The sequence below is a fragment of the Biomphalaria glabrata genome, chromosome 1 (assembly GCF_947242115.1).
Source record: "Biomphalaria glabrata chromosome 1, xgBioGlab47.1, whole genome shotgun sequence".
Lineage (NCBI taxonomy): Eukaryota > Metazoa > Mollusca > Gastropoda > Planorbidae > Biomphalaria > Biomphalaria glabrata.
The window spans coordinates 82,488,783-82,514,734 of NC_074711.1; the positions used below are offsets into that span (position 1 = coordinate 82,488,783).

The window sequence follows — 25,952 nt, forward strand, 5'->3', positions numbered from 1 at the left end:
AGATTATTATTTTCAAGTAGTAAACTACATCTATAATAAAATATACAGCCATATAAGCATCAGAAAAATTAAGGTTTAAATGACTTTGATGTCATTTTGTTCTTGATATCAGGCACATTTTCGAATAACTCAATTCTACTATCTCCTGTTTCTACATGTTTACTTTGACATTGTTGCAACATATTTTTGTTTAAATCCTGCTTCTCAAAATAGGTTGAAGGAAACTGAAGTAAAATAACATTGACTTGTATTGAAATATTAAGGTATTCTTAAGAAAAACTCTACCAGAAATTATTTTATGTGAAAAATAATGCATGTCCCAACTGGGTTTGCGAAGTCATGTGGAGCACTGCTTTCAACCTTATTTTTCAGAATCCAAAACGTTATTTGGCCATTTGAGTCAGAATCTAGATCATTTCTTCTTAAATATAAAATCAATATAATAATGTTTCAATCAGTCTATGTCTTACTTTATATTATGAAAGGGTAATTTAAAAACAATGCAGCTAAAGCAAAGCAAAGTCTCATCTACCACATGTTCTGTTAAAATTTGTATGCGTTTTTTGTGTGTGCATTTCCTAAGTTTTTTTTGGTCTTCTAACTTATAAATTATCTTATGTTGAATGCCTAAGCATTCTATACTATGTCTAGGCAAAGTAGGAAATCAAGAATTCTTTTCTTACTTTGCCTAACATTTTTAGGCATTCTATACAATGCCTAGCATAATATAGAATTCCCTGATTTCGCACTTTTCCATTAGCATTTATATTAAATATTGCGTAGAATGTAGATTTTTTTTTTAGCCCAGACTAAGATCAAAATAAGATTACACTGAAACCAAGCCAAATTACATTAATTAATCACAGGTAATATTTAATACATCTCATATACAAAAAATGACAGCAAAAATTTTTTTTTAGAAAAACCAGATTATTCATGAAAAAAAAAAATCCCTTAATTGGACCCAAAATAAGTATTGTTGCCACTCCCTCTATATACTTCTGCTCAAGAAATATACATATATAAATCTTTCTGGCATTTTTGGTAAATGAAAATATTATATTTATTTATGACTAAAATAGTATAATTTGAATGCATATATTTATCACATTAAAATTAATAAAACTGAAAGGATTAAAAAAAAAGTAATAACAAAACATTTGAAATGTAGTATAAATCAAATACTGATCTAGCCAAATTTAACCTTAAGAACACTTTCATTATGACTACATATTAGCAAAGCACTTTTTTAAAAATGCATTTCAAAATTGATTAAAATAAACAATTTTTGAGGTATAGTTTAAAAATAAATGAAAAGAACTGTTAATATATATATATAATTTTCATTACTTAATAAATTTGGGACATTCCTTCAGTCCTTTCCTCCTTCAGGCTTATGGCATGCAATGGAGGCAGGTATAATAGGCTGCCTGGTCCTGGGTTTGCGCCCTGGACTATCGTTCAGATTTATCGATGGTCTCGGGTTCAAACCCTGCCCGCTCCCATCCCCCGTCGTCCTGTGGGAGGTTTGGACTAGGAAGTAAACTATCTTCAACTCTGAAGGAACATCCAAAACATGTAAAACATTTTACAACAAACAAACAAACATAATGATGACAGCCCTAATCAAATAATACATTACCAAGGAACAATCCTGCTATTATAATTCAATAATTTTTAAAGGAAAACAAAATGATCAAAGTGTAAATTTGTATCTAGAGTTAACATAGGAGTAAAATAAAATGAAATGGATATCAAGTTTGATTTAATGAAACATTCTGATCAAGTTTGGCAGTAAGAACGTAATTTGCAAATAGTTATTATTTAAAAAATTTTCTTTATAGAAAAAAGTTAAGTTAGTTGTTAGACTTGAACTTGTAACATTGACCACATGAAAAAAAAAAAAGGAGAATTTTCACAATTTATTGGTGGTATCAAAGTTGTTTGAAAAGTAATAAAGTGAACTTTTGAGTTGATGAGATGTGAAATAAAAAGAAATTGAAATGTAAGAATCTCTCATTACAGACTAATAACACTAGCTGTACCGTGCAACTTTAATTCAATTTAGTACATAAATGAATTAAGTGATTAGAAAATTATCAAATATTCAGGATACGCCTGAGTGTCATGAAAAATAACATAAATGTCTCCATGTACAGCTGAATCAAATGGTCTTGAGCCTGACTTGATGGGAAGAACGGCCATAGAAGAATTGGCAGGAGTTGACTCTCCAACTAGTACTCTGGCCAAGTAAAGATGATGGTTGTTGTTACCATCTGGTGGCTTTGCATAACCAACAGAATATGAAGCCATCTTGTGAAAATAAACTCCTTTGCCCCACATGGTTCCTGAAAATTTAAGTTATATTTGTTTTATAAATACAAAAAAAACAACAATATGAAGCTTTAAAAAAAGGTTTGCCAGTGATAAAATTTGGCTGTTATTCTCTGACATAACTTCTGTTTCTAATATATTTCTAAAAATTAACATAAAAATCTGTTATATTTATGGCAAGGAATGTAAGTTAATGCTAGGTCTATCGCTATCTAAAATCCTTCAATAAAAATTATATTTGTAATCAAAGCTAAGACATTTATACCATTTAATTTCTACAACTTACCATTTACTCCACAATAGCTGCGGTTAAATCCATTTTCATTTATTTGAGGAACTGCAACTGCACCAGTTCCATGAAACAATTGTAGTTCATTTGTATGTCCTTTTGGGTTGTGATGTTCTAGATCTCTCTTTTTGACAGCATATTGTTGATAGAGTGTTTTATTCTGTATGCGTAGGATCTGGGTGTAAAGGGCATAAAGTATAAAATAAATATGCTTAAAGGTTGTGTAATAAATTAGAACATTCCAATGCTGTAAGTGCACAAAATATGGCTGGTCCAAGCATGAAAAAAAAACTTTCTTAAACCTGAATTCTAACTGTAAAGATTTACTAGTGATCAATTGTACAGAACAAGAGTAATACAAACTATTTTTAAATATTAGCATTTCAAAACTACAGATTTTAAAAGAAGATATAATAAAAAATGTTTTTAAGGAACGTTTATATATTTTTCTCTAACAACTTCAATTAGATATAGGAAAATTCATTTATAAATAAAGCTCAATTATTTTTAAAAAGTGCATGGATAGTAAACAACTCTATTATCTTATATTTTTAGCTTACAAATTATGGCATTATCAACAACAAAATGTATATATTAAATGCTGTAATGTGGCTATAATATAATTAACTGAATTACCCAAGTAAACATCTGAAAATATCACTAAAATTTTTCCAAATCAAGGTACTATTAATATGAAAATAAAATTATTTATAAATATTAAAATGTTTTAAAATACCAGTATTGCAAACAAATGAAAGGTCACTTAAATCATTGTCATAAAAAAATAACTATATATGCACCTTTCCACTTTCCAAAGTTTATAAATATATTAACAGTAAAAACAGTTTTGAAAATAAACATATCAAATGATAATAGAAACAAAAATAGGAACATTTGATAGGAACAATGAAATCTAAATCTGAAACATGAGAAAATCTACTTATAATTCAACAAAAAAAAAGGACTTTTCCAGGAGAAACCTAAATTTTTAAGGTGGTGGAGTTACTAAAACTAACATAACGTTTTCATTTTATTGTTTGTCTTTTTTTTTTTTTTTTTTTCCGTTTCGAATGTTCCTTCATATTGAATATTATGAATTTCCCAGGACGGTGGGATGGCAGCAGGCAGGGTTCAAACCTGGGACCATTGAGACTGTAGTACAGAGCACATACCACTAGACCAGGCAACCATCCATCATATAATTTACCATCTTTTTATGTATTTAATCCATAAATATAATCTTTTGTAGCTTAAAATGTCATAAAATATTTCTTAACAGTTATATTCGAGTTCCCCTGAAATAGAGTTTTAAGAGAGTATCCCTTACAAAAATTAAATAAAACTAATATGTAGGTCTATAGTAACCAATTTACGCCCAAAACAAAAACAATCATTCTCATATCTGGAAAATAAAAAGAGATTAAAAAGCTTAGCAGAATAAAGTGAAACAAATACTGTATGCGATACCAAAATACTTGAAATACCACATAATTCACACTGTTGAAGTTACTCCCTGAGTAATAAACAGAATAAGTTAACATTTACCTTTTTAATTTGTACATTGCCTTGTGTATTTTTTACATGTTGCTCCACAGTTTTATATTGAGCAGCTGAAGCTTTAAGTTCAACTATCTTTACGTTCTCATCATCTTTCATAGGACTCCATTCTTTTGGCAATGGTTCACCCTCTACAAACATTAAATTAATTTGAAAGACAAAAAGATGAAAAATATTCCCCCTAAGAAATAACTGCTTTGTGAGGTAACAAGATAACTAAATTACATTCATTATCCAAAATGAAAAAATGAAAAAATTTACATATGGAATTCAAAGCTTTTACAACACAAAGTATCATCTTGAAATTGTGTTGATGGCTTATGACATTATGGGAAAATAAAAAACTGGTATTGATAATGTTTCTTTTAAGTAAGTAATTTCTTTTAAATTTGGTAAAAAAGAAAACTAAAAGCAAGTGAAAAAAAAAAGATATTACAAAATCTTTTCAGACTACTATGCATTTAACTTATGTTAGGCTATCCTGCCATAGTACATTGTCAATTTAGCAAGAATAGAACAATGAAAAATAATTTTTTTCATTTGTATATATACAAATTATGTAATTATTCTATTGTAATTTAACAAAGGTTTTAAGTGTCTATGTGATGATTTATGGATTTGGTGGTTTTATAATCTGAGTAACTTTATGTTTCTTGTTCTGTAGTTTTGATCATTAAATCTAGAATAAAAACTTTCCAGCAACACAAATATTGAAAGTATGTCTCAAAATTCAATCAATAAACGTGCTTAAGATTTATTGTTCTTAATATAGCTAAACTTATTTTTGAAATTTCACATTAATTTTCTTTCTTCAGACAATTTTTACATAACTATACAAACTGCCACCAAGAAAATTGATCACCAGAAAAATAAATATTATTGAAGAAAAAAAAGTTATGAAGGATATAAGATATAACAAAATGCAATTTAGAACAGAAAAAGATGATGTATCTTAAAAAGTCATATTTAAAAAAAAAAAAAGTGTAAAAAAGAACATTATAATTTTTAAAAAATCAACAAAATAAAATCCTTTAGCCACAATTCAAAGAAACTATGCACTTAATTTAAATAGGTTAATTTAACAACAATCATGATAATAAATATGATGTTGATATAAATAATGTTGTACATATACAGTAGAACATCATTGTCCAGATGTCAGTCATCTGGAATGTCAAATTTCTAGACTTTTTTTTTTACAGTCTGGTATCTAAGTGCTCTTGTTGATGTGCAACTACATATATTGCATTGCTTCCTGATCTTGGTAGATTTTGGTTGTCTCTTAGCATGTATTTGGAACAAGTCATATAGCGTGATATGAAGTTTCTTTATATTATTAGTGAAATGGATTGTTTATAATATTCTGCTTTTGATTATCCAGGTGATCGTGTATATGTTCCAAGCACTTCCCAATTAATCCGGATAATCAATGTTCTAATGTAGTTTTTGAGTCATAATAAACTCAGAAATATATACATGTGCACTAATAAAAGTGAAATTAAAAATTGAATAAAAATAATAAGAAAATTTATTTATCACCTTATTCTATCACTTATGAAATCTTCATGTACCTCTTTATATTTTTCTTTTAATTTCTATGGAAACTTATATGAGGATTTATTAACCCAATATTGCGATAGGGTGTGGTTATTATGGTAGCCTACTAATCTGTGATAGAAAATTTTCTACATTTTTTTTAATCCTAGTGTCTTGTTCAAGAATATTAGTGACTTTTGTTAGTGAAAACTGGATGTCTACAGGGCGATTCAAAAAGAATATGCCAAAATCATCACACACATTGATTTCGAAAGCAAGAAAATGGACTAAATCTGTGATAAAAACTTTTTTGTAAAATGTTTGTAAAATGTTTTACATGTATCGGATGTTCCTTTAGAGTTGAAGATAATTACTTCCTAGTCCAAACCTCCTGCAGGACGACGGGGGATGGGAGCGGGCAGGGTTTGAACCCTGGACCATCAATAAATCTGAACGACAGTCCAGCGCACAAAACGCACGACCAGGCAGCCATCCTTATTTAACTAGGTGTCAATTTAAAAAAAATTGGGAACTGCCTAATTAGAATCTCAGGGTTCGAACTTATTTGAATGAAAAGGTGCCTCAGTGATGGATTGGTAGAAGTGCTGCTAAAGACCTTGCTCTCTGTGCTTGGCCTGCCAGCAGTTTCAGGTTCCCCAACCTCACTGTGTGCAACCTTTTTTTTTTCCATGGGCTAAGTTAAAGACAAAGCCTCATGGCCTAAAAAACCTTATTTTTACTTGGTCTGGCAGTTTCCCATATTATTTACTGTAATTTTTTTTTTCTTAAATTTTATTTTAATGATAGTGGCATTAATAATAAGTGCCAATATCATATATGCATACCAGGATATTGAGTAATTTAAAACCTTGATTTGTTTCCTAAAGGTATTAAAAATAAATATTTTTTGTAAACTAGTAATATTTTTCTTTTTTTTAGATTTTCTATTTGTTTCTATAGAAATTTTTTTTGTTTTAAGTTGCCAATAAGAGTTAAACACATTTTTTTAAACCAGTGAATGTGTTGCCAAAAGTCACAGGTAAGTTACATCTTAGCATAGAGGGAAGGAATACTAATAAAAATAGATATTAGCACTCTTGGATAAGGTAATGTCAAAGAAATTAAAGAAAGTGAAGCATGAGCAATAGCTTATCAAGCAAAAGCCCACTATTTCCTTCATGAAGCACTTAAGCTTGGTCTGAGTAGCACATTACCTTCATAGTAAAATACATTTTTTAAAAATAAATAGATTGAAATAAGGACATATTCATTTTTATAAAAATCAAGTGCAGTTAATACAAATAATTTTAGTTACACAAAAATGTATGTGTATTTTGTAAATCAGTAATGAAAAGGAAGCAAACATATTTTTAATCATTGAACATAAATTTTTCAAACTTAATTACTTACCTTTAATTAAAGCAAAAATATACCAAAAAAATAAATAATTTTATATTGTTAAACACAAAAAAAAATGTATCACAGATTATTTATAAGACAGTTTAAGACCAAAAGATTTGTGGGTTTTTTTTCATTTAAACCTGAAGAAAGTTCTACCCTCTTTAAAGCTACACACCTTTATTTTGACTAACACAAACAAAATACAACTGAGTAACTGTGAGGAAGTGAAACATTTTTTCAGTAAGAAATTTATAAAAAAAACAAATTAAAAGATTTCAAGCCAAACATATGACAATTGGGGTATACAATAAGCAGCATTTTAAATCTTATTTAGATAATGTTTATAATATGTATAATATCAATACTTAATTAAAAACAAAGGTGCACAATTCTGAAAATTTATAATTAGTACCTTCTATAAAACTCAAATAATATCTACTTAATATTTTAAACTGAACAATTGTATGTTTACTATAATTAAACCATAAACAAACAAAAAATTATATGGCATTAAAATTAATACAGGCATTGCATTCATTTAAATAAATTATAAAAATAAATTATGAAAGCTTTATCAACCTTTAGTTAGATCCTGCCTCTTTATATCATACTGGTCAGCCTCTTGGTCATTTTCATCTATAAGATAGGCTTTCAATTTCCTAAAGTCTATTTCCATTTTGTCCCCATTTTCATCTGTAAATTCATAATCATTTTCCTCTTGTTGGTATTTGTGTTCCAGCTCACTATTTATACTGAAAACAACAATCAAAATAGTTCTTACAATGAACTAAGAAAGTAGTTCAAATGTTGTTTGTACTTAGTCTTATATCCAATATCTCAATCAACTCAAAATTAATGAAAAATATTTACGATGTTGAGTGTAGTGGCTGAGAGGTAAATTGCATGGCTTCTGAACAAGGGGTTCCAGTTTTTTTAATCTACGTGAAGACTAGAAATTTGAATTTTAGGTTGTTTTTTTTTTAACTAGGATGACCCTTTGTCCACTTAATTGTGACATTAGTCAGGGAAAGTACAGGAAGTGGGTCATTATGCTGGCCATAGAAATGTTTACATCATCTGCCCTATAGATTGCAAGGTCTGAAAGGGTGCTTTTTTATTTATGACATAACGTATAGATCTTACAGAAAGCTTCAATGGAGTAAAGATCTTGTAACAAAAAAAAAAAAAGGTTAGCATAAAGAAAATCTTTTAAGGTCATTGGTTTAAGGTATGTAGCACAAGCCTATAGTACCAGTAATTTTTCTGTTGGACTGTAAGCCTTTTGTTTAATTCATATCATTGCTGTAGACCTTTGTTATTAATTCTCCCTATGGCAAAATGTATTAAACATTTCTAAATGCTGGGAAATTTCATAAGAAAAAATATTAGCTTTATATTATGGTATAATTCAGTCACAATATGACTATGCCAAGGCATAATGTGGGAAGCGTGGTCGAGAGGCCAAGTGCGCTTGAACTTGGCTTGGCTTGGCTACCTAGAAGGGGGGCTCGAGGCTCAACACCCGACTCGGGCAGAGTTGTGTTTACTGAGCGCCTAAAGGCAGCACAGAAAACCAACTCCTAGATACCCCCTCCCCCCACTGGTCCACAAATGAGATTGGACCAAAAGCGCTCTGAGCATGCTATAAGCATGAAAGTAGCGCTATATAAAAAAGCTATAAAAATAGCTATAATAATAATATGCTTTGGTAAAATGTTGTCCACACAGCTTTATAGATATACAATTTAAAAAGAAATGTCTATCTGTAAGGTGTCATTTGGCAGTCTGAATAGTATGTATGTTTGTAGTAGCCAGCAGTCTATAAATGAGTGTGTCAGAGAAGGTTAGTCCTGATTTTATAAGGCAGAAGCACTTGTGGTAATACCTATATGCTATTAACACCAAATGAAGAGGGGATGTCATTACAACTGTTTTGAGAAGTTTTAAATATTTGTATTTCCTTTTTGTGCCTTCTCATTGAATTTCTAGAGCCTTTTTTCATAGAGTCATTTACCCTAAACCCGGGCTTAACATTGAAGAAATTCTTTTAAATTTTATAATTTTGTCATTTACTTGTCATAAAGAAACAAGATTTAACAGTTAGTACTTGACACATATCATGAAGTATTTTTTTTACTAAATGTAATTAACTGTAAATTAACCAAAGAATTTTTAAAAAATATTTTAAATCATTTTTCTTTTTAAGGTTAATAATCTAAACTTTTGTAAAATAAAATTTACTTACATTGGTTCAAATTTATACCATTTCTCCCCTTTCTTATACTGCCAAATTATAGCTGACTGAACAGATTTATGAAGTGCATTATTATGTTTATCAATTATTTCCAAAATTAATCTTTGCATTTTCTTTTCAACCTGGAAAATGTCATCACCACTGAAGCCCTCCATTTTAAAAAAGCCTGTATCTGCTTGGTGTGTGACCTTGATTCTTTTTTGGAGCCCGAATTGCTTTAGCTCTTTTATCTGTAAATAAGAAGAAATAAACTTAAATACTGATATATATATATATATATATATATATATATATATATATATATATATATATATATATATATATATCCTGCCTTCTATTAGATTGCCATACAGGATGTCTTGTGGAAGTCAACCTACTGGCATTCTATGAACGTGGCCAAGCCAACCAAGGCGTCTGCTGCTGATAACAGAGCGGATGTCATGTCACCCTGCTCTTCATAGCATTTCATCATGGGTTATTTTATCTTGCCACATTATTTATAAGATCCGCCTTAGGCATCGGAGGTGGAAGACATTCAGCTTTTTTTCCTGCCATGAGTAGGTTGATCATGCTTCACTTTCGTATAGCAAAGTGCTCATCACAAAGGTTCGGTAGACTAAGGCTTTAGTATTGTTAGTCAGCAGTATGTTGTCCCACACTCTTTTCTGCACCCGTGACATGGTGCCCATTGCTTTGGCTATCCTATTGTCTTTATCCAGTAGAGCATTGTTGGATATGATGGAGCCAAGATAGCAAAAGTGATCAACAATTTCTAGTGGTTGGCCATTAATGTTTACTTGAGGTGCAGTATTTGTGTTCTAAACTAGTATCTTAGTCTTGCTTTGATTAATATTTAAGCCAAACTTTTGGCAAGCAGCAGATAGTTTGTCAACCAGGGACTGAAGCTGGATATCAGAATCAGCCACAATTGCTGCATCATCAGCATACCGGAGTTCCCTTCCTAACCTTGGTTTTTGCCCGCAGCCTTGATACATTAAATAGTTTTCCAGAGGATCTTGTATGGAGAAACACACCTTCGTTTATGTCATTGTACGCATAATGCAGTAGACAGGAGAAGAATATGCCAAACAGTGTAGGTGCGAGCACACATCCCTGCTTGACACCTCTGCAAACCTCAAAAGGTGCTGATTGGGCTCCATTGAATTTGACAATACATTTCGTTTCCTCATGAAAGCACTCAATGAACTTCAGTAGTTTGGGAAGGCAACCTATTTTCCTTAGAAGTTTGAAAAGGCCACTTCGCTGACCATGTCAAAGGCTTTAGTCACATCAACAAAAACGATGTAAAGGGGTCTGTCTCTCACTCTGAATTTTTCCTGCAGTAGTCGATGAGAGGATATCATGTCTATGGTGGATCTACCACTCCTGAATCCGCACTGAGACTCTGGGTAGACTCTAGAAGCTATCACTTGCAGCATGGATAGTGCAACTCCAGCAAAGATTTTGCCAACTATGCCGAGGAGAGAGATACTGAGGAGAGAGATACCCCTATAATTGTTGCAGTCACTACGATCCCCTATGTTCTTATATATTGTGACTATATTTGCATCACGCATGTCCTGTGGGACATGACCTGCTTCCCAGCAGCGGCAGAGGAGATTATAGAGTTCAGGGAGCAGGAGTGATTTGTTGACCTTAACTACTTCCGCCGTAATGCCATCACTCCCTGGAGATTTTCTATTTTTCATGCAGTTAATTGCTTTTTTAAGATCATCAAGGCTCAGAAGCTCATCTAGGCATTCCAATACTAGAAGATCTGGTAGAGAAGCCAGGGCAACATCATCTACTGTATTCTGAGTGGCATAGACATCGAGTAGTGTTCTGTCCCTCGTTCTAGCTGCTTGGTTTGGTCTATAATTTTTTCTCCATATTTTGATAGAAGGGGGCAGGTTTAGACACTATTGGACCCAGGGCGCTTGAATGCCATCAAACAGAGCTTTACTATTTCCTAAGTAGAGACTGTCTTGAATTCTGTTGCAGGTATCCCTCCAAAAGTTGATAGCACATTGTCTAGCCATTTGTTTTGCCTCTTTATTCGCAGTTTTGAAGGCTTGCAAAGAATTTGGACTATATATAAATATATAAATACATATATATATATATTTGCTTTTTTGAGATCATCAAGGCTCAGAAGCTCATCTAGGCATTCCAATACTGGAAGATCTGGTAGAGAAGCCAGGGCAACATCGTCTACTGTATTCTGAGTGGCATAGACATCTAGTAGTGTTCTGTTCATCGTTCTAGCTGCTTGGTTTGATCTGTAATTTTTTCTCCAGATTTTGATAGAAAGGGGCAGGTTTAGACGCTGTTGGACCCAGGGCCGCTTGAATGCCATCAAACAAAGCTTTACTATTTCCTAAGTAGAGACTGTCTTGAATTCTGTTGCAGGTATCCCTCCAAAAGTTGTTAGCACATTGTCTAGCCATTTGTTTTGCCTCTTTATTTGCAGTTTTGATAGCTTGCAAAGAATTTGGACTATATATAAATATATATATATATATAGGTTTATCTGTGTTTTTGTTAACAAAATATAGGCCTTTAATAGTGAACATGGGTGATAAAAACAATATTTTTTGACAGATTGAATCTGATCAGGATTTTAAAACACTTTTATTCATAGTTAAATAAATCATAAAAATTACTTATTTCTTTGTAAATGGGTTGCTGAATTTTTTAAAATTGTTGTTTACTAACATAGAAATACACAGCAGGCTACATGTGTTTATTTTTCTTACAAAATTGAAAATATTTAAAACTTATTCAAATATCCATCATAAAATAGGATTGATTAACTAAAAATCTAAAAAAAAACTTGTAGAAAAAGTTATATTTACACATGAAAAAAAAATCCATTCAACATAAGGGTAAGTTATAAAAAAAAAGTACTGAGTAGTTCAAAGTCTAATTAAATAAAGTAATTCTCTACTTACATGATCAATGCTTAGTTTTTTAGCAAAATGGTCATCCTTTTCAATAGACTCTTTGTAACATTTTTTACAAAATTTCTCAATGTTTTCAATAGCAACTTTGATGTCTCTTGAATTCTTAGAATAAATTGTAAGAATATGTTCCTCTGAGATGTCTTTTTCTGTAGGAAATCAATAGAAGTAATTCATTAATAACAGTTTTAATTTTAGAATCTATGTAACTACACAGTAATGACAATCTATGTTCACATGTTAGGAATCTTTTTGCTGCATAATCTCAAAATTCCTTTGTTTTATAAAATGGTGTTAGGTGTTTTTTTCCTGTACTTCCCATTCATCATCATCATCATTCCTTTGAGTTCCTCATGGAACATAGGGCCTCGACATAAACACGCCACTCTCCACGGTCTCTTGCTAGCTTTTTGATGGTGTCCCAGCTCTTCCCGGTCTTCTCTGCTTCTTCAAGTACACTGCATCGCCATGTTCTTTTTGGTCTTCCTCTGCGTCTTGTTCCCTGGGGGTTCCACTCTATGGCCTGCCTAGCTCTGTTGCTGGTATCTTTTCTAAGGGTGTGACCAATCCATCTCCACTTCCTCTCTAAGATCTGCACTTCTATATTTTTCTGTCCACTCATCTCCCACAGTTTGGTGTTTTCTACTTTGTCATACCAGTGTATTTTTAGGATATTTCTCAGGCATCTGTTGATGAAGGTCTGTATTTTTTTTGTTGTGGCTTCAGTTGTTCTCCATGTTTCAGAACCATACAGTAGGACAGCCTTGACATTAGAATTAAAGATTCTTAGTTTAGTCTTGTTTGAGATGTAAGGAGATTTCCAGGTTGGTTTTAGCTGTGTAAATGTCTGACGTGCTAGATTTATACGGCGTTTAATGTCTTCATCTGTTCCACCTGATATACTGACTACACTCCCAAGGTATATAAAATTTTCTACTTGGTCTATTGTCTGAGAATCCAATACTATGTCTCCACTTTGTTTATTGTTTACTTTAAGTACTTTAGTTTTTTGGTGGTTTATTTTGAGGCCTACTCTTTTTCCTACTTCGCTTAAAGCTGTGACCTTTTCTTGCATATCCTGTAGTCTGTGTGATAATAGGGCTATGTCATCAGCGAATTCCAGATCTTCCAGCTTTTGTGTGAGAGTCCATTGGATTCCTTTCCCTGCGTTAGAGTAGGCTTCTTTTGTGACCCAATCCAGTACTAGAAGGAACAGGAGTGGTGAAAGAAGACATCCCTGTTTGACTCCTGTTGTGACTGGAAATTCCTCTGACAGCTTGCCACAGTGGGTTACTTGGCAGGTGAAACCATCATAAAGGTTCTTGGTTATGGTTATTATTTTATTGGGGATCCCATAATGTCTCATTACAGTCCAGATAGATTCTCTGTCGACACTATCAAAAGCTTTTTCAAAGTCAACAAAAGTTGCATAGAGAGGAGATTGCCATTCGACACATTGTTCTACAATTATCCTGAGTGTAGCTATTTGGTCAGCACAAGATCTCCCTTTTCTGAATCCGGCCTGTTCTTCCCTTAGGTGTTCATCACATGCTCCCTTTATTCTGTTTAGTAGGATTCTGCTAAAAATCTTGCTTGGTACTGACAGCAAAGTGATGCCTCGCCATTTCTCACATTGTGATAGATCTCCACTCTTTGGTATTTTAATTAGCAAGCCCTTTTTCCACTCACCCGGAGGTGTTTCTGTTAACCAAATTTTGTTGAATAGTTTGTGCATTTGGTCAACTATTTCACTTCCTCCTTCTTTTAGGACTTCGGGTGGTATGTTGTCAATTCCAGCTGCTTTACCTGTCTTCATTTGTTTGAGTGCATTCCTTATTTCTTCTTTTGTTATTTCTTCCATGTTTATGTCTAGTGTTGGTCCTGCATTTAGATCTGGTGGATTTCGTGGTTTAGGTCTATTGAGCACTTCTTGAAAATATTCTTTCCATCTTTCAAGTTGTTCATTTATTGAAGAAAGTAGTTTTCTGTATTTGTTTCGGACTGGAACATTGCAATTAGTCTTTTTGGTACTGAGAAGTTTGGTGATTTTGTATAGTTGTTTTATATCTCCTTTACCTGCTGCTTCTTCTGCCTGTTCTGCCAGATTATTGTAAAATGATCATTTGTCTTGTCTAAGCATTTTGGTGACTTTCTGTGAAACTGCTTGGTAGTCTTGTTTTGATTGTTGCTTGTGGTTTCTTGTTTTTGCTAGGTTAACTGCCTGTTTAGTGCATTTCCTTTCTTCGATTAATTTCCATGTCTCGTCACTAATCCACTGTTTTTTCTTCTTAGGGTTAAGGCTTAGTACTTCATAGCTTGTTTCAGTAATAATTTCTTTGAAATTTTGCCAAGATTTATCGACGCTTTGTTTGGCCTCATCTAGTTGTAGCACAGCAAATCTATTTTGAAGGGATAGTTGGAATTCCTTTTTAATCTGTGTGTTGTTGAGCTTGTCTAGGTCAAATCTTTTCCTTTTGTTTCTTTCTGTTTTATTGCTGGCCAGCTTCATTTTTAGTTTGGCAACAACTAGGTGGTGGTCTGAGCCAATATCTGCTCCTCTTCTGTTTCGTACATCTAGTAATGTGCTTCTCCAGTTCCGCCGTATGGTAATGTGGTCGATTTGATTCTCTGTTTTATTGTCTGGTGAAACCCATGTCACTTTGTGGCATTTTTTGTGGGGGAAAATGCTGCCTCCTATCACTAATTCATTAAATGTGCAGAAGTCTGCAAACATTTCTCCATTTTCGTTTATGGTGCCAAGTCCATGGGTGCCCATACTTTTCTCTCTCTCTCTGTTGTCACTTCCCACTTTGGCATTCAAGTCTCCCATGACGATCAAAACATCTCTTGTAGGTATTTTGTCAACTATACTTTGCAGTTGGTCATAGAATGTATATTTGTCAGTATCACTTGCAAGGTTGGTGGGAGCATAGCACATAATGATGTGAACATTTTTGAACTTAGACAAAAATTTGGCTCTAATTATTCGTTCTGAAACTGGTTCCCATTCTAAAAGACTTTTGAAAGCTTCCTTGTTTAGTAGTAGTGCTACACCATTTTCATGTAAGTCATCTTCTTTTTCCTTTCCAGAGAAGAGAAGGGTTTCTCCTGATTGCAGTCTTGTTTCACCGAATGTGTTCCATCGAACTTCACTCATTCCCAGGATCTGTAGTTTGTAGTTGGCCATTTCCTTGGCAGTTTGTGCACATCTACCTGGTTCTAGTAAAGTGCGGACATTCCATGTTCCCAAGTTAAATGCTGCCTTCTGAATAAGGAAGTGTTTCTTTTTCATTGGTTTAAGTAGAGTGGTCGGCCTCACAGGATTCGTTCGACTTTCCCTGCATAGCTTCATAAGTCTCCTTTGTGGAGCTCTACTTTCGCCTCTGACAATGTTTAGTGTTTGTGCTTTTGTTCTGGTTTCTATAACACTTTTTTTTTTCCATGGACAGGTTGTTAGCCTATCGCACAACCCCTGTGTCCCGGGGAGGGGGATGCACCTTTTGTCTGGCCTCTTTCCTAACAGACCTGTCCGGCTTGGTAGTACCTGCCAGGAGTGATGAGCTCCCGCCGGTATAGCTCTGAGGGTCATTGAGGCACTCAAGCTGTCACACCACGGCAAGGTATGTGCATCAGGTGACAGGTACTTCCCATTAACTTAAAAATATTTAGATAAAATAGTATGTTATATAGAAATAACAAGTTTATCTAAGAAAAAGCTGGATGGATGACTTGACCAAGCAGACTACCTTGTCTCTTGTTATGTTACTGTAGATATCTACTAGCTGGAAAATTAATGAACTTTGTGACTGAGATTGTACACAATTGAGGAAAGAAAAGCATATTATTATTATTATTATTATTATAGCTTTTATATAGTGCTACTTTCAGGCTAATAGCATGCTCAGAGCACTTTTGGTCCAATCTCATTTGTGGACCAGGTGGAGGGGGGGGGGGTATCTAGGAGTTGGTTTTCTGTGCTGCCTTTAGGCGCTTAGTAAATACAACTCTGCCCGAGTCGGGTGTCGAACCTCGAGCCCCTTTCTAGGTAGCCAAACCAAGCCAAGTTCAAGCGCACTTGGCCTCTCAACCACACTTCCATAACACTTTGAAACATATGAAAGTAATGTAACAATGAAGTAAATGTTTACAGTGTCCTTCCAATAGTTTACCTGCATATTTTTCTTGCTGATCTGATGATGAGGCACCACAGCCACTAGACTCTTCCTCAGTGAATACATCAAATGTTTTCTGGTCAAATATTACCAATTTGATTAATTTAACAGTAAGATTCCTTCTTTTGGAAAACCGTTTAATGGCTTCAAATATGAGTTTTTTAATCTGTTGAACATCAGCATGCCGAGATCCTGCAACCATAAATACAAATGTTTGAACTACTCATTCTAAAATTTGTTTTCCATAGAAAAAAAAATAAAAAATATATATATATATATTTATTTATTTATATTCATAGTGTTTGATAATTTAAATGTCTATTTTTTCACTACCATATGGTAAAAGTGTTAAAAATAACAATTAAAAGAATAGTAATACACAGAGTCAGATGAAAAATATAATATTAAATACTTTAAAAAAAAAATAATTTTAAAGTGTAATGGTATCAATTATTTGTACTTATATGTATGATAGACCTAGGCATAATAAATCTGTGCAATGAGAAATATTTTTACCAACTGTTTTTGTTTAGCTTTTTACACTATGATCCTATCACTTGTCTGGACCAGTTGTGAAAGTATATTTAAATTTGAATTTAAAAACAAATCATTTGACTAACAGGGTTGAAATTCAAAAGATTAACTAAGGTAGAATTTCTATTGTGTATGAGTTAATTTTGTTCATGGTGGTAAATGGGAAATAAAATTTAAAGACTCGACATGCTTAACCCCTTGGAAGTCGTCATAGACCCTGGGGGTCTATATAGACCACTTAGGGAATCACTGGTTTACATTATCGTTTTTAAATGCATAAAAAAAAAATGTTCACTCAGGGCTCAAAAATCCTGTCAAGTACAAATTCTTTCCCTTGTTCAAGATACAAAAAAAAAATTAATTACCAATAGTTAATTAACTAATTGGTTAATTTTTTTTTTTATTGATACTTGTGTTGTCAGGTAGAAGAAATAATTGTGCAAAATTTCAGCTTAATCAGACATTGGGTGTGGGAGAAATAATGTGTACCATCAGAAACTTTTACCATACCATACAGACAGAGTGAGTTGCTATAAGCTTTGCTAAATTTAACTATTGAAAAAAAAGATGATGTGAATAAAAAACATATCCCAGGTTTTGTTGCTAACTTCAGAGGAGCTGTTGCATTTTTGTTTAGGTAAGATAAAAAACATATACCAGGTTTTGTTGCTAACTTCAGAGGAGCTGTAAGCATTTTTGTTTAGGTAAGATAAAAAATACATTATATAGGCTACATAATAGTAAAAAACTGATTAGAAAATTTCTAAACCTTTTTCCCCCGTACCACCTGCTGTTGACTGCCTTTCTTTTCTTTGGCAATTTCTCCAAATCCAATTACCCTATTCTGCATTTTCAAAAATCTCATCCTCTCTGTGTTTCTCATATCCCCAATAATTTTGTTAAAAGACAATTATTGACCTAAACTGTACCTGTCCCTAGAGCTGGTAAAGCTAGTGATGTGGCTCCAATGTCATCAGCTTCATTCAAAACTTTGGTGATCCCCACATCCCACTTTCTTGAAAATTGATCTTGACTGACATGTATTATATTCTTACACGACATGTTTGGTGCTGTGGTTACTGCAATGCCATCTTTTGCCATTTTATCTTCTGTTTAAAAAATTCAGTACATATATATATATATATATATATAAATTTAGATTTTAAAAAGTAATCTTAGACCTTGCCACACAACTAGTCATTTTCACTTTTTCATTAATTTCCCCCTTATTTTGAACACTTATAGCAGGCCCTTTTTGGACAAGTAGTATATAAAAAAAACAACATGGCCATTTGTAGTATGTTATTTACTTTAGTTTTATCTACATTAGTTATGTCAAAATATATATGCAGGTCATATCTGGATTTGGGTAGTCATGTGAAACACTGACCCATCCTTAATCTTCAGAATAAAAGACACTGCCACTATTTACAAAAAGCAAAGGCAAACAATTATTTTAAGTATGATGAAATGAAAGGTTCAACCAAAAAAAAAATAAATAAAATAGAATTTAAAGTATATTTACTATTATTGTTACACTCATCCTGTAGTTCTTTTCCACATACATCTAACAAGGCTTTACAAACCTGACCTATACAAATAATAGAAATGTTTTTTTTTACATTAGTTTTTAAAAACATATTTAGCTAAATAAGTTAAAGAAATATAAATATATATATCTCACAAGCAGAGAGATTAGTAATGTAATGTTAGACTAAACCTTGACTTAAGGATAAGGACTATCCTAAAAGCTAAAGATTGAGAATTAATTAAAGATCAATGCAAAAGGATTCCATGGTCAGGTGATACTTGAATAACTGACCTAGACAATATAGATTATTGATTTTATTGGCTAAAATATGATCTGCTTTTATGGGCATGCCATTACATCCTGACCTTGAAACAAAGAAACTCACAAACTGTTTTGTAGGACTAAGTTTTTTTTTAATACAGGGATACGCACATCTACAAATGTTTTTAAATGGTAATCTAAGATCTATTACGCATGATCACTTAGAGGGCAGCATTTAAAGATGAAAACAATAGGAATAATCTTATCTTATAAAATACAGATATTACTTTAAAAAAGAAGATGATTACATCCTACGCATGTTCTTATAGGTCAATCTAGTCATGCATGTTAGCTATATAATAACTTAAATTCTGCCAAGTCATTTGTTTTCCTGGCTAAATCAGTCAACCCATTCAATGCTCTAATAGCACCTGGAAGAAGGAGCATTTGTACCAGTTTATCCTAGCAAATGAAACAAGGAATGTGCCTTTATATTTGTGTCTTTCGGAGTATTTTATTGCTATAAGACTAAATATTAAAAAGAAATCCTTTTGTACTACACTTACCAGATTTTGAAAGGTCCATATTATCTTTAATGCCATTAACAATTGCATCACAATGACGCTCCATTGTGATATCCCCACGTTTAATTTTAAGAGTGATGTTTCCAAATTTTACTTCACCTGTAGCTGAAAAATTTTTATTTGGTGCAATATTGTGATGATACTCTTAATAAAAATGAATGCACTTAATGCTGTGAAATTTTCTTCCAAAATCAATAAATATTAGCTTACTCCTTTTTTCTTTTCTGTCATATTTTCTATCATTGCTATCATCATGTCTTGAACTCTTATCAACTGAAGGTAAAACACTGCTAAAACTCTGAAAAATAGTAATTTAAAAAAAATCAATAGGAAAATTTAGATCTTTATTTTAATGAGGCAGATCACTGCTAAAACTCTAAAAAATGGTAATGAAAATAAGAGAATATTAATAGGAAAATATAGTTCTAAAACTTGAAGGGGTAAAATATGGGCATTGATCTTCAATTGCCTTTTTTAGACTCAGTGATTGAGGCTAAAACTGCATAGCTTTATATCTCATAGGAAAATATTGTGGCAAGTGGTCAGCTAGTGAATTTTTCATTTTACTGCCAACTTATGAAATAATATTTATTTGATCATCATTAGAATTAGTCATTGACATGAGTAGTTTTTTTTTCATGCTTGAGTGTTCATGATCAGTAATGAAATATAACAAACCTAACAAACCTATCTATTCATAAAAAACAAAGTACCTGAACTTACAAAACTACACTATTATTCTTTTTTAATGTTTTTGCAATTAAACTTAAAGACACTCCAGAGATGTAACATACACAAACTTAATACAAGCCAGTTATCTCAGAGCTTTATAGCAATATATAATGTCAGACACTTATTCATCTTTATTCCATGCTTATCTCACATAACATTTAGGTCATGGGAATATACAATAATACATAAATTTAAGAGGTTAAACATTTTCCTAATATTAAAGCTCAATATGTGACTCAAAAAGATGTACTATTTCTGTAATGTGCATAAGCTTTGCTAAGAAAGACAAACATGTTGAGCATTTATTAGAGTTCTTTTTTCATTAATTTATTTTGAAATAGGATGTAAATGTCTTGCTAAGTATTGCTTGTGCTAACTATGCAGGCCTGGCATATATGAAGTTTTGTCTAAAGACTTTAAGCATTTGAACTCAAAAGTGCGGCATTACCCTCAGGGAGTAACTTTGCTAGAATTACTTGGTATATAATATTTATTTCATTCTCAGTTATAATGTTAAACTTTTTATTTCTTTTTTTATTCTCTGGATGTGATAGTGATTGTTCTTTATTTAGGTTGTAAATTGGATGCAAAACCAACATGTTTTTGTTTTTTTTTAATGACAAATTTATGACAGTGTTTCCTCTTTTTTTTTTAGTCTATTTTATGGGACCTGAAATAATGTTCCTGTTTGATTTATAAAATTTCCTTTAAAAAACTCTAGTACTAGATATTTTTCTGGGTGGAAAGACATGCTCCATTTCTGTAATTCTTCTAATTCATTTTGTAAAATTTCAGTATCTTTTGTTGTTTTTATTGTTCTTTATATATAATGCAATTATCAGCAAATAATCTGGCTTTTGTTCCTGAACTGATATGCACTGAAAGAGTTAAAAGTAATGGCAATGGTAGTCCATTCAAATTGTCCTCAGACCTATAATGGACTCATTAGCTTTTGTTAAATATTTGTGAGAAAAAATATGGGAAAAAAAATCATCTACCTGGAAAACATCTCTGTCAGCTGGATAAACAACAAACTTAATGGACTGTACTGATGTCTTTCTTTTGGAAAATTTGCTAATAGCTTCTTTCATAACATTGGCTACCACATCTAAAAAAAACACATTTAAAATATTATTAAAAAAAAAAGTTATAAAAAAAAAGTCTCCTTTTTAAGTTTTCAGGTTATTAGCTTTTTGTTATTGTACACACAAAAATATTTTAATGTCACAAGTACATCTACAACAGATTGGCTGCCTGGTCAGGTGGTATGCACTTCAGACATTTGTTAGAATGATTCCGAATTCAAATCCCACCATTATCCTCTGCAATCGTGCAGAAGGTTTGGGCTAGAACATAATAATATTCATCTCTGAACGAACGTCTAAAACTTTATAAAAAAAAACATTAAAAAAAGTTTCTTTGATAGTGCAAATCTAGATTGGTTTATACCTGCCAAAAGCTTTCCAACTAATTCTTAACCTTAAAGAAAATAGAAACACTTATACATTTTTTAACAGTAAAAAAGACAATGGAGGCATGGTGGCTGAGAGGTAAAGCACTTGGCTTCCAAACCAAGGGGTCCCAGGTTCAAATCCTGGTTAAAATTAGAGATTAGTATTTTCAATTTCAGGATCTGTAGGTTGCCTTTGAGTCTAGCCAGTACTACCTGACATTAGTTTGGTAAAAGTAAAGGTGGTTGGTCATTGTGCTGGCCATATGACACCCTTGCTAACCGTGGGCCAAAGATACAGATGACCTTTACATCATCTGACCCATAGATAGCAAGGTCTGAAAGGGGAACTTTTTAAAAGACAATACCTGCAGGATATCCTAGTTTACCAGTTCCCAAAGCTGGTATAGAAATAGACTTTGCTTTTAAATTGTCAGCCTCTTGTAGCATCTTTCCAACCAACTTTTCCAACTGAAAAGATAGCAATATTGTACTGAAATGTTGTGTTCTTTGGCACAAGTCATGCCTTTCAAGTCACTCTCTTCTCATCTGTGCCAAAATACCCATAAGTGTACCATAAACATTGTATTTTCACAAAATATTAAAATTCTAAAATAATAAAAAAAATCTGTTATAAATATACATTTACATAGATATATGTACATATATATACATACATCTATATATAAATAGAAAACGTTTTGAAAAGTTATGGCCATAAAAACTATTTTTTATTAAAATTATAATATATTTATGCGTATAAGATGAAATTATTTTCACTTACATAAGATTCACTATCCTGTCTGTACCGTGACAAACAAGCAAAAAAAATGTGCTGACAAGGCAAGTTACCGCCTGAAGTCTTAGCAAACTGATTCGCTTTAAGCCCATCATTGTAGCTGCATTTAGTGAACGAAATAAAATTGATATGATGCAAAATAATTTTTTTTTTCATTCAATATTTCATTTTAAAGATGTAACAAATAATTTTTCCCTACATTTATTCTTTAAAAATCTGCTTCATGACTTTGGAAAAAAAATACCTATCAGCATAAAGGTTTATAAAAATGTGTGCACAATTACGATCCCAGAGGTTCTCACATCACTTACTTTTGCTTCAATTCATCTTGTATTTCATCACCAGCTTCTTTGAGGATAGTATGAGATATTTTACCTTTAGTAAGATCTAAGGATTTATCCACAGTTATCACTATCACATCAGTCTGAAATAGAAATATTGATGCTATTATTTACATTTGTTTGTTGTAAAGATACTTGAACAAACAAAATTAAGTTTAACCTGTTCTTTAGGTAATTGCTAAATTAAGGGCACCAGAATGGCTGTCTGGTTGTGGGGTCTGCCTGGTTGTGCTGGACTGTCATTGGGATTCACTGATGGTTCTGGGTTCAAACCCTGCCCGCTCCATCCCCCATCGTCCTGCGGGAGGTTTGGACTAGGAAGTAAATTATCTTCAACTCTGAAGGAACATCCGAAAATATGTAAAACATTTTTAAGAACATTTTAAAACCATTTAAAAATTGAGAAAACTAATTACACAAGTTCTAACATATAACAATAGAGCCATTTATTAACTTTAGCCTGTCTCAGGCTTTGATGGATAAAGAGAACCACAATGACAATTCCTAACATCTTGTGAATAAAACAAATGATTAAACCATATATTGGCATTCATCCCACATCATTCTCAGTAAGAGTAAGAGCGTTAGTTTCCTAAAGTTTCTCTGTAATACTTTACCCATAGTATTTGTTGTATGTAATACTCAAAGCATGATATCCATTAAAAAATGAACAAAAGTTGATGCAGTAATCATCACTTGTTCACTTAAATTAGACTAAATAGTCTTAAAGAGTTTTAATATAGGCTACCACAACAACTGCAATTATTAAAGATGCATACAGATAATAGTCTACATATACTGCATATATGGCTGCCTGGTCGTGCGGTTTGCGCGCTGGACTGTCGTTCACATTTATCGATGGTCGAGGGTTCAAACCCTGCCCGCTCCCATCCCCCGTCGTCCTGCGGGAGGTTTGGACTAGGAAGTAATTATCTTCAACTCTGAAGGAACATCCGAAACATATAAAACATTTTACAAACAAACATTTTAACATTTTTATACTATATCAAGAGGCCGGAACAAGACTCTGGCCCCAGAACCCTTCATTTATAATAAAAACTATACAGAAATCTGGAAACCACTGCATGGTTCATCTCAGATATAGGGTTACTGATCTGAACCCTCTGACATGTAAAATGAGAACGAAGAAGAAGAATAGTCTACATACTCTTTGTTTATTTATTTCTCCCTGCATTACATTCACACTGATGTCTTGAAAATGCTTTATGCTGTCAGTTTGTGTCTTAGAAGTTTGATTGGATGCTCCAAAATGAGACACTTCTAAATTAAAAAACATTTTTAAATTACTTGACTAACATAAATAAACAATCAAGTGATCTCTCATTACTTATTAGTATTATGTTCATGCACTGATTATAATATAATAATAATGAATATCAAAACTGAATCCCCTTTATAAATTTACAAGGGTGAACATAATATGTAGTCAGCATTATTATTAATTATAATGTGGTAATTTTTTGAAGCATCAGTTTAATAACATTTTTTTTTACAAGGATCAGTCTATTTATATGAAAAAAAGGCTCATTATTTTTTACATAATTATAGTTTAGTTGTTTAATTAGCAATAAAAATACTTTATATGACAGGTGAGAGTAATATTCAATCTCAGATAAAAAATAATTATATTAATAATGCCATTATCTTTGAGTTTAAAGATTAAATATGAATGCAGTATTTCATGTGACAAGTTTACAGTTGAAACCTAGATTCTAAGCACCTTGAGAACCTTACAAATGTCATTTAGCATACAAGGAAGACCACAAACAAACACTAAATATAAGCATTAAACAAAACAGAATGGTGTAAGGCCTTAATGAACTTAGTTTAATTATAAAAAAATAGAATGTGCTGTGAAAGAGGAACTATTGTGTTTTAACTTCACCACAAATACAAAGCTAGGGATCTATCAAGCCGTCATCCTCCCTACATTGCTCTATGCCTCAGAAACGCGTACAGTATACAGAAAACATGCAAAGAAACTGAACCACTTCCACATGACATGTCTAAGAAAAATACTGAATGTCAAATGGCAAGACAAAATACCAGATACTGAAGTCCTTCAAAGAGCGGGTCTGCAAAGCATCCATACAATCCTGATGCAGTCCCAGCTGTGATGGGCTGGACATGTCTGCAGAATGGAAGACCACCGCTTCCCTAAATGACTCTTGTATGGCCAACTATGCAAAGGAAAGCGCTTGCAAGGTGGTCAACGAAAGCGCTTCAGGGACACCCTCAAAGCATCTCTGAAAGTGTTCAGCATAGACCCAGCCACCTGGGAGACAGAAGCACAAGACAGAGCATCATGGCATCGCACTGTGAAAACTGGCGCACAGGTTACTGAGGAAAAAGAGAACAACGCAGGCAGTAGAAAAACAAGGCCCAAGACACTAGCCCCAGCTGGAATAACCTGCCCAGTGTGCAGCCGAACATAATGGGCTCACATAGGTCTCACCAGCCACATGAGGAGGCATAGAACCCCAGCCCCCTGGATGACAAAGTGGTCATCATCGAACCAAGATGGACAAACTATATATTTTGTGTTTTAACTATGCTAACATATTTTCTTACCTTTTTTATTTTTTACTGTAAATGTTTCTATTTTATGATTTGTACTGACAGCTTCAAATCTATCAATTAATTCATTCACAACCTCTTCTTTGTTATCGCATAGATAAATGTGTCTTAGGCTTGTCCTCTTAGATTCCGCAAAGTCAACTATAGCTCTCATGAGATAATTACAAGCTGCTAGTGGTGGAAATTTCAATGTCTCTGTTAAAGTAAAAGTTTGGTTACAGATTATTAAATATATAATACAAGCAATATTTTTTTAAATCTTAAAAAAGCATATCTAAGGGGAAGAACTCTGCCCTAACAACTATATATATTAATACTGTAGAAGTTATTTCCCTTATTTGATAGAAAAAAATAAGTACCAATAATTAATTGACGAATAGATTAATTTTTTTAATTAATTCATATTTTGTTAGCTACAATAAATAATTGTTTAAAGTATCAACTTAATCAATAGCATTTACAATAATTTCAGAAGACTAAACCCTACAAATTTATACTTATTTGTGAATACTGAAAGGATTAATGTGCCTCATTTGGTATCAAATGCAATAGTTAATTACCAGTAATTATTTGACTAATCTGTTAATTTTTTTTTTATTCATATCTTGTCTACACACCT

At 32.5% G+C, this 25,952-nt stretch overlaps 1 protein-coding gene across 4 annotated transcripts in view; it reads right to left on the reverse strand.

Annotated features, from left to right (window-relative positions):
• Positions 1-847: 847 nt before the first annotated feature.
• LOC106074266 (protein mono-ADP-ribosyltransferase PARP14-like) overlaps positions 848-25,952 on the reverse strand; it is a 33,063-nt gene continuing 7,958 nt past the window's right edge. For all 4 annotated transcript variants that reach the window (XM_056018134.1, XM_056018135.1, XM_056018133.1 and 1 more), the window contains exons 8-24: positions 25,328-25,528; positions 23,904-24,016; positions 22,706-22,818; positions 22,380-22,494; positions 21,964-22,066; positions 21,144-21,253; positions 19,624-19,711; positions 19,396-19,518; positions 18,563-18,628; positions 17,967-18,146; positions 16,501-16,695; positions 12,323-12,480; positions 9,363-9,601; positions 7,697-7,869; positions 4,169-4,311; positions 2,621-2,798; positions 848-2,348 (exon numbers count right to left, since the gene is read on the reverse strand). In XM_056018134.1, coding sequence (XP_055874109.1) covers positions 2,089-2,348; positions 2,621-2,798; positions 4,169-4,311; positions 7,697-7,869; positions 9,363-9,601; positions 12,323-12,480; positions 16,501-16,695; positions 17,967-18,146; positions 18,563-18,628; positions 19,396-19,518; positions 19,624-19,711; positions 21,144-21,253; positions 21,964-22,066; positions 22,380-22,494; positions 22,706-22,818; positions 23,904-24,016; positions 25,328-25,528 — 2,558 coding nt within the window. In that variant the 3' untranslated portion in view covers positions 848-2,088. The remainder of the gene's footprint in view (positions 2,349-2,620; positions 2,799-4,168; positions 4,312-7,696; positions 7,870-9,362; positions 9,602-12,322; positions 12,481-16,500; positions 16,696-17,966; positions 18,147-18,562; positions 18,629-19,395; positions 19,519-19,623; positions 19,712-21,143; positions 21,254-21,963; positions 22,067-22,379; positions 22,495-22,705; positions 22,819-23,903; positions 24,017-25,327; positions 25,529-25,952) is intronic.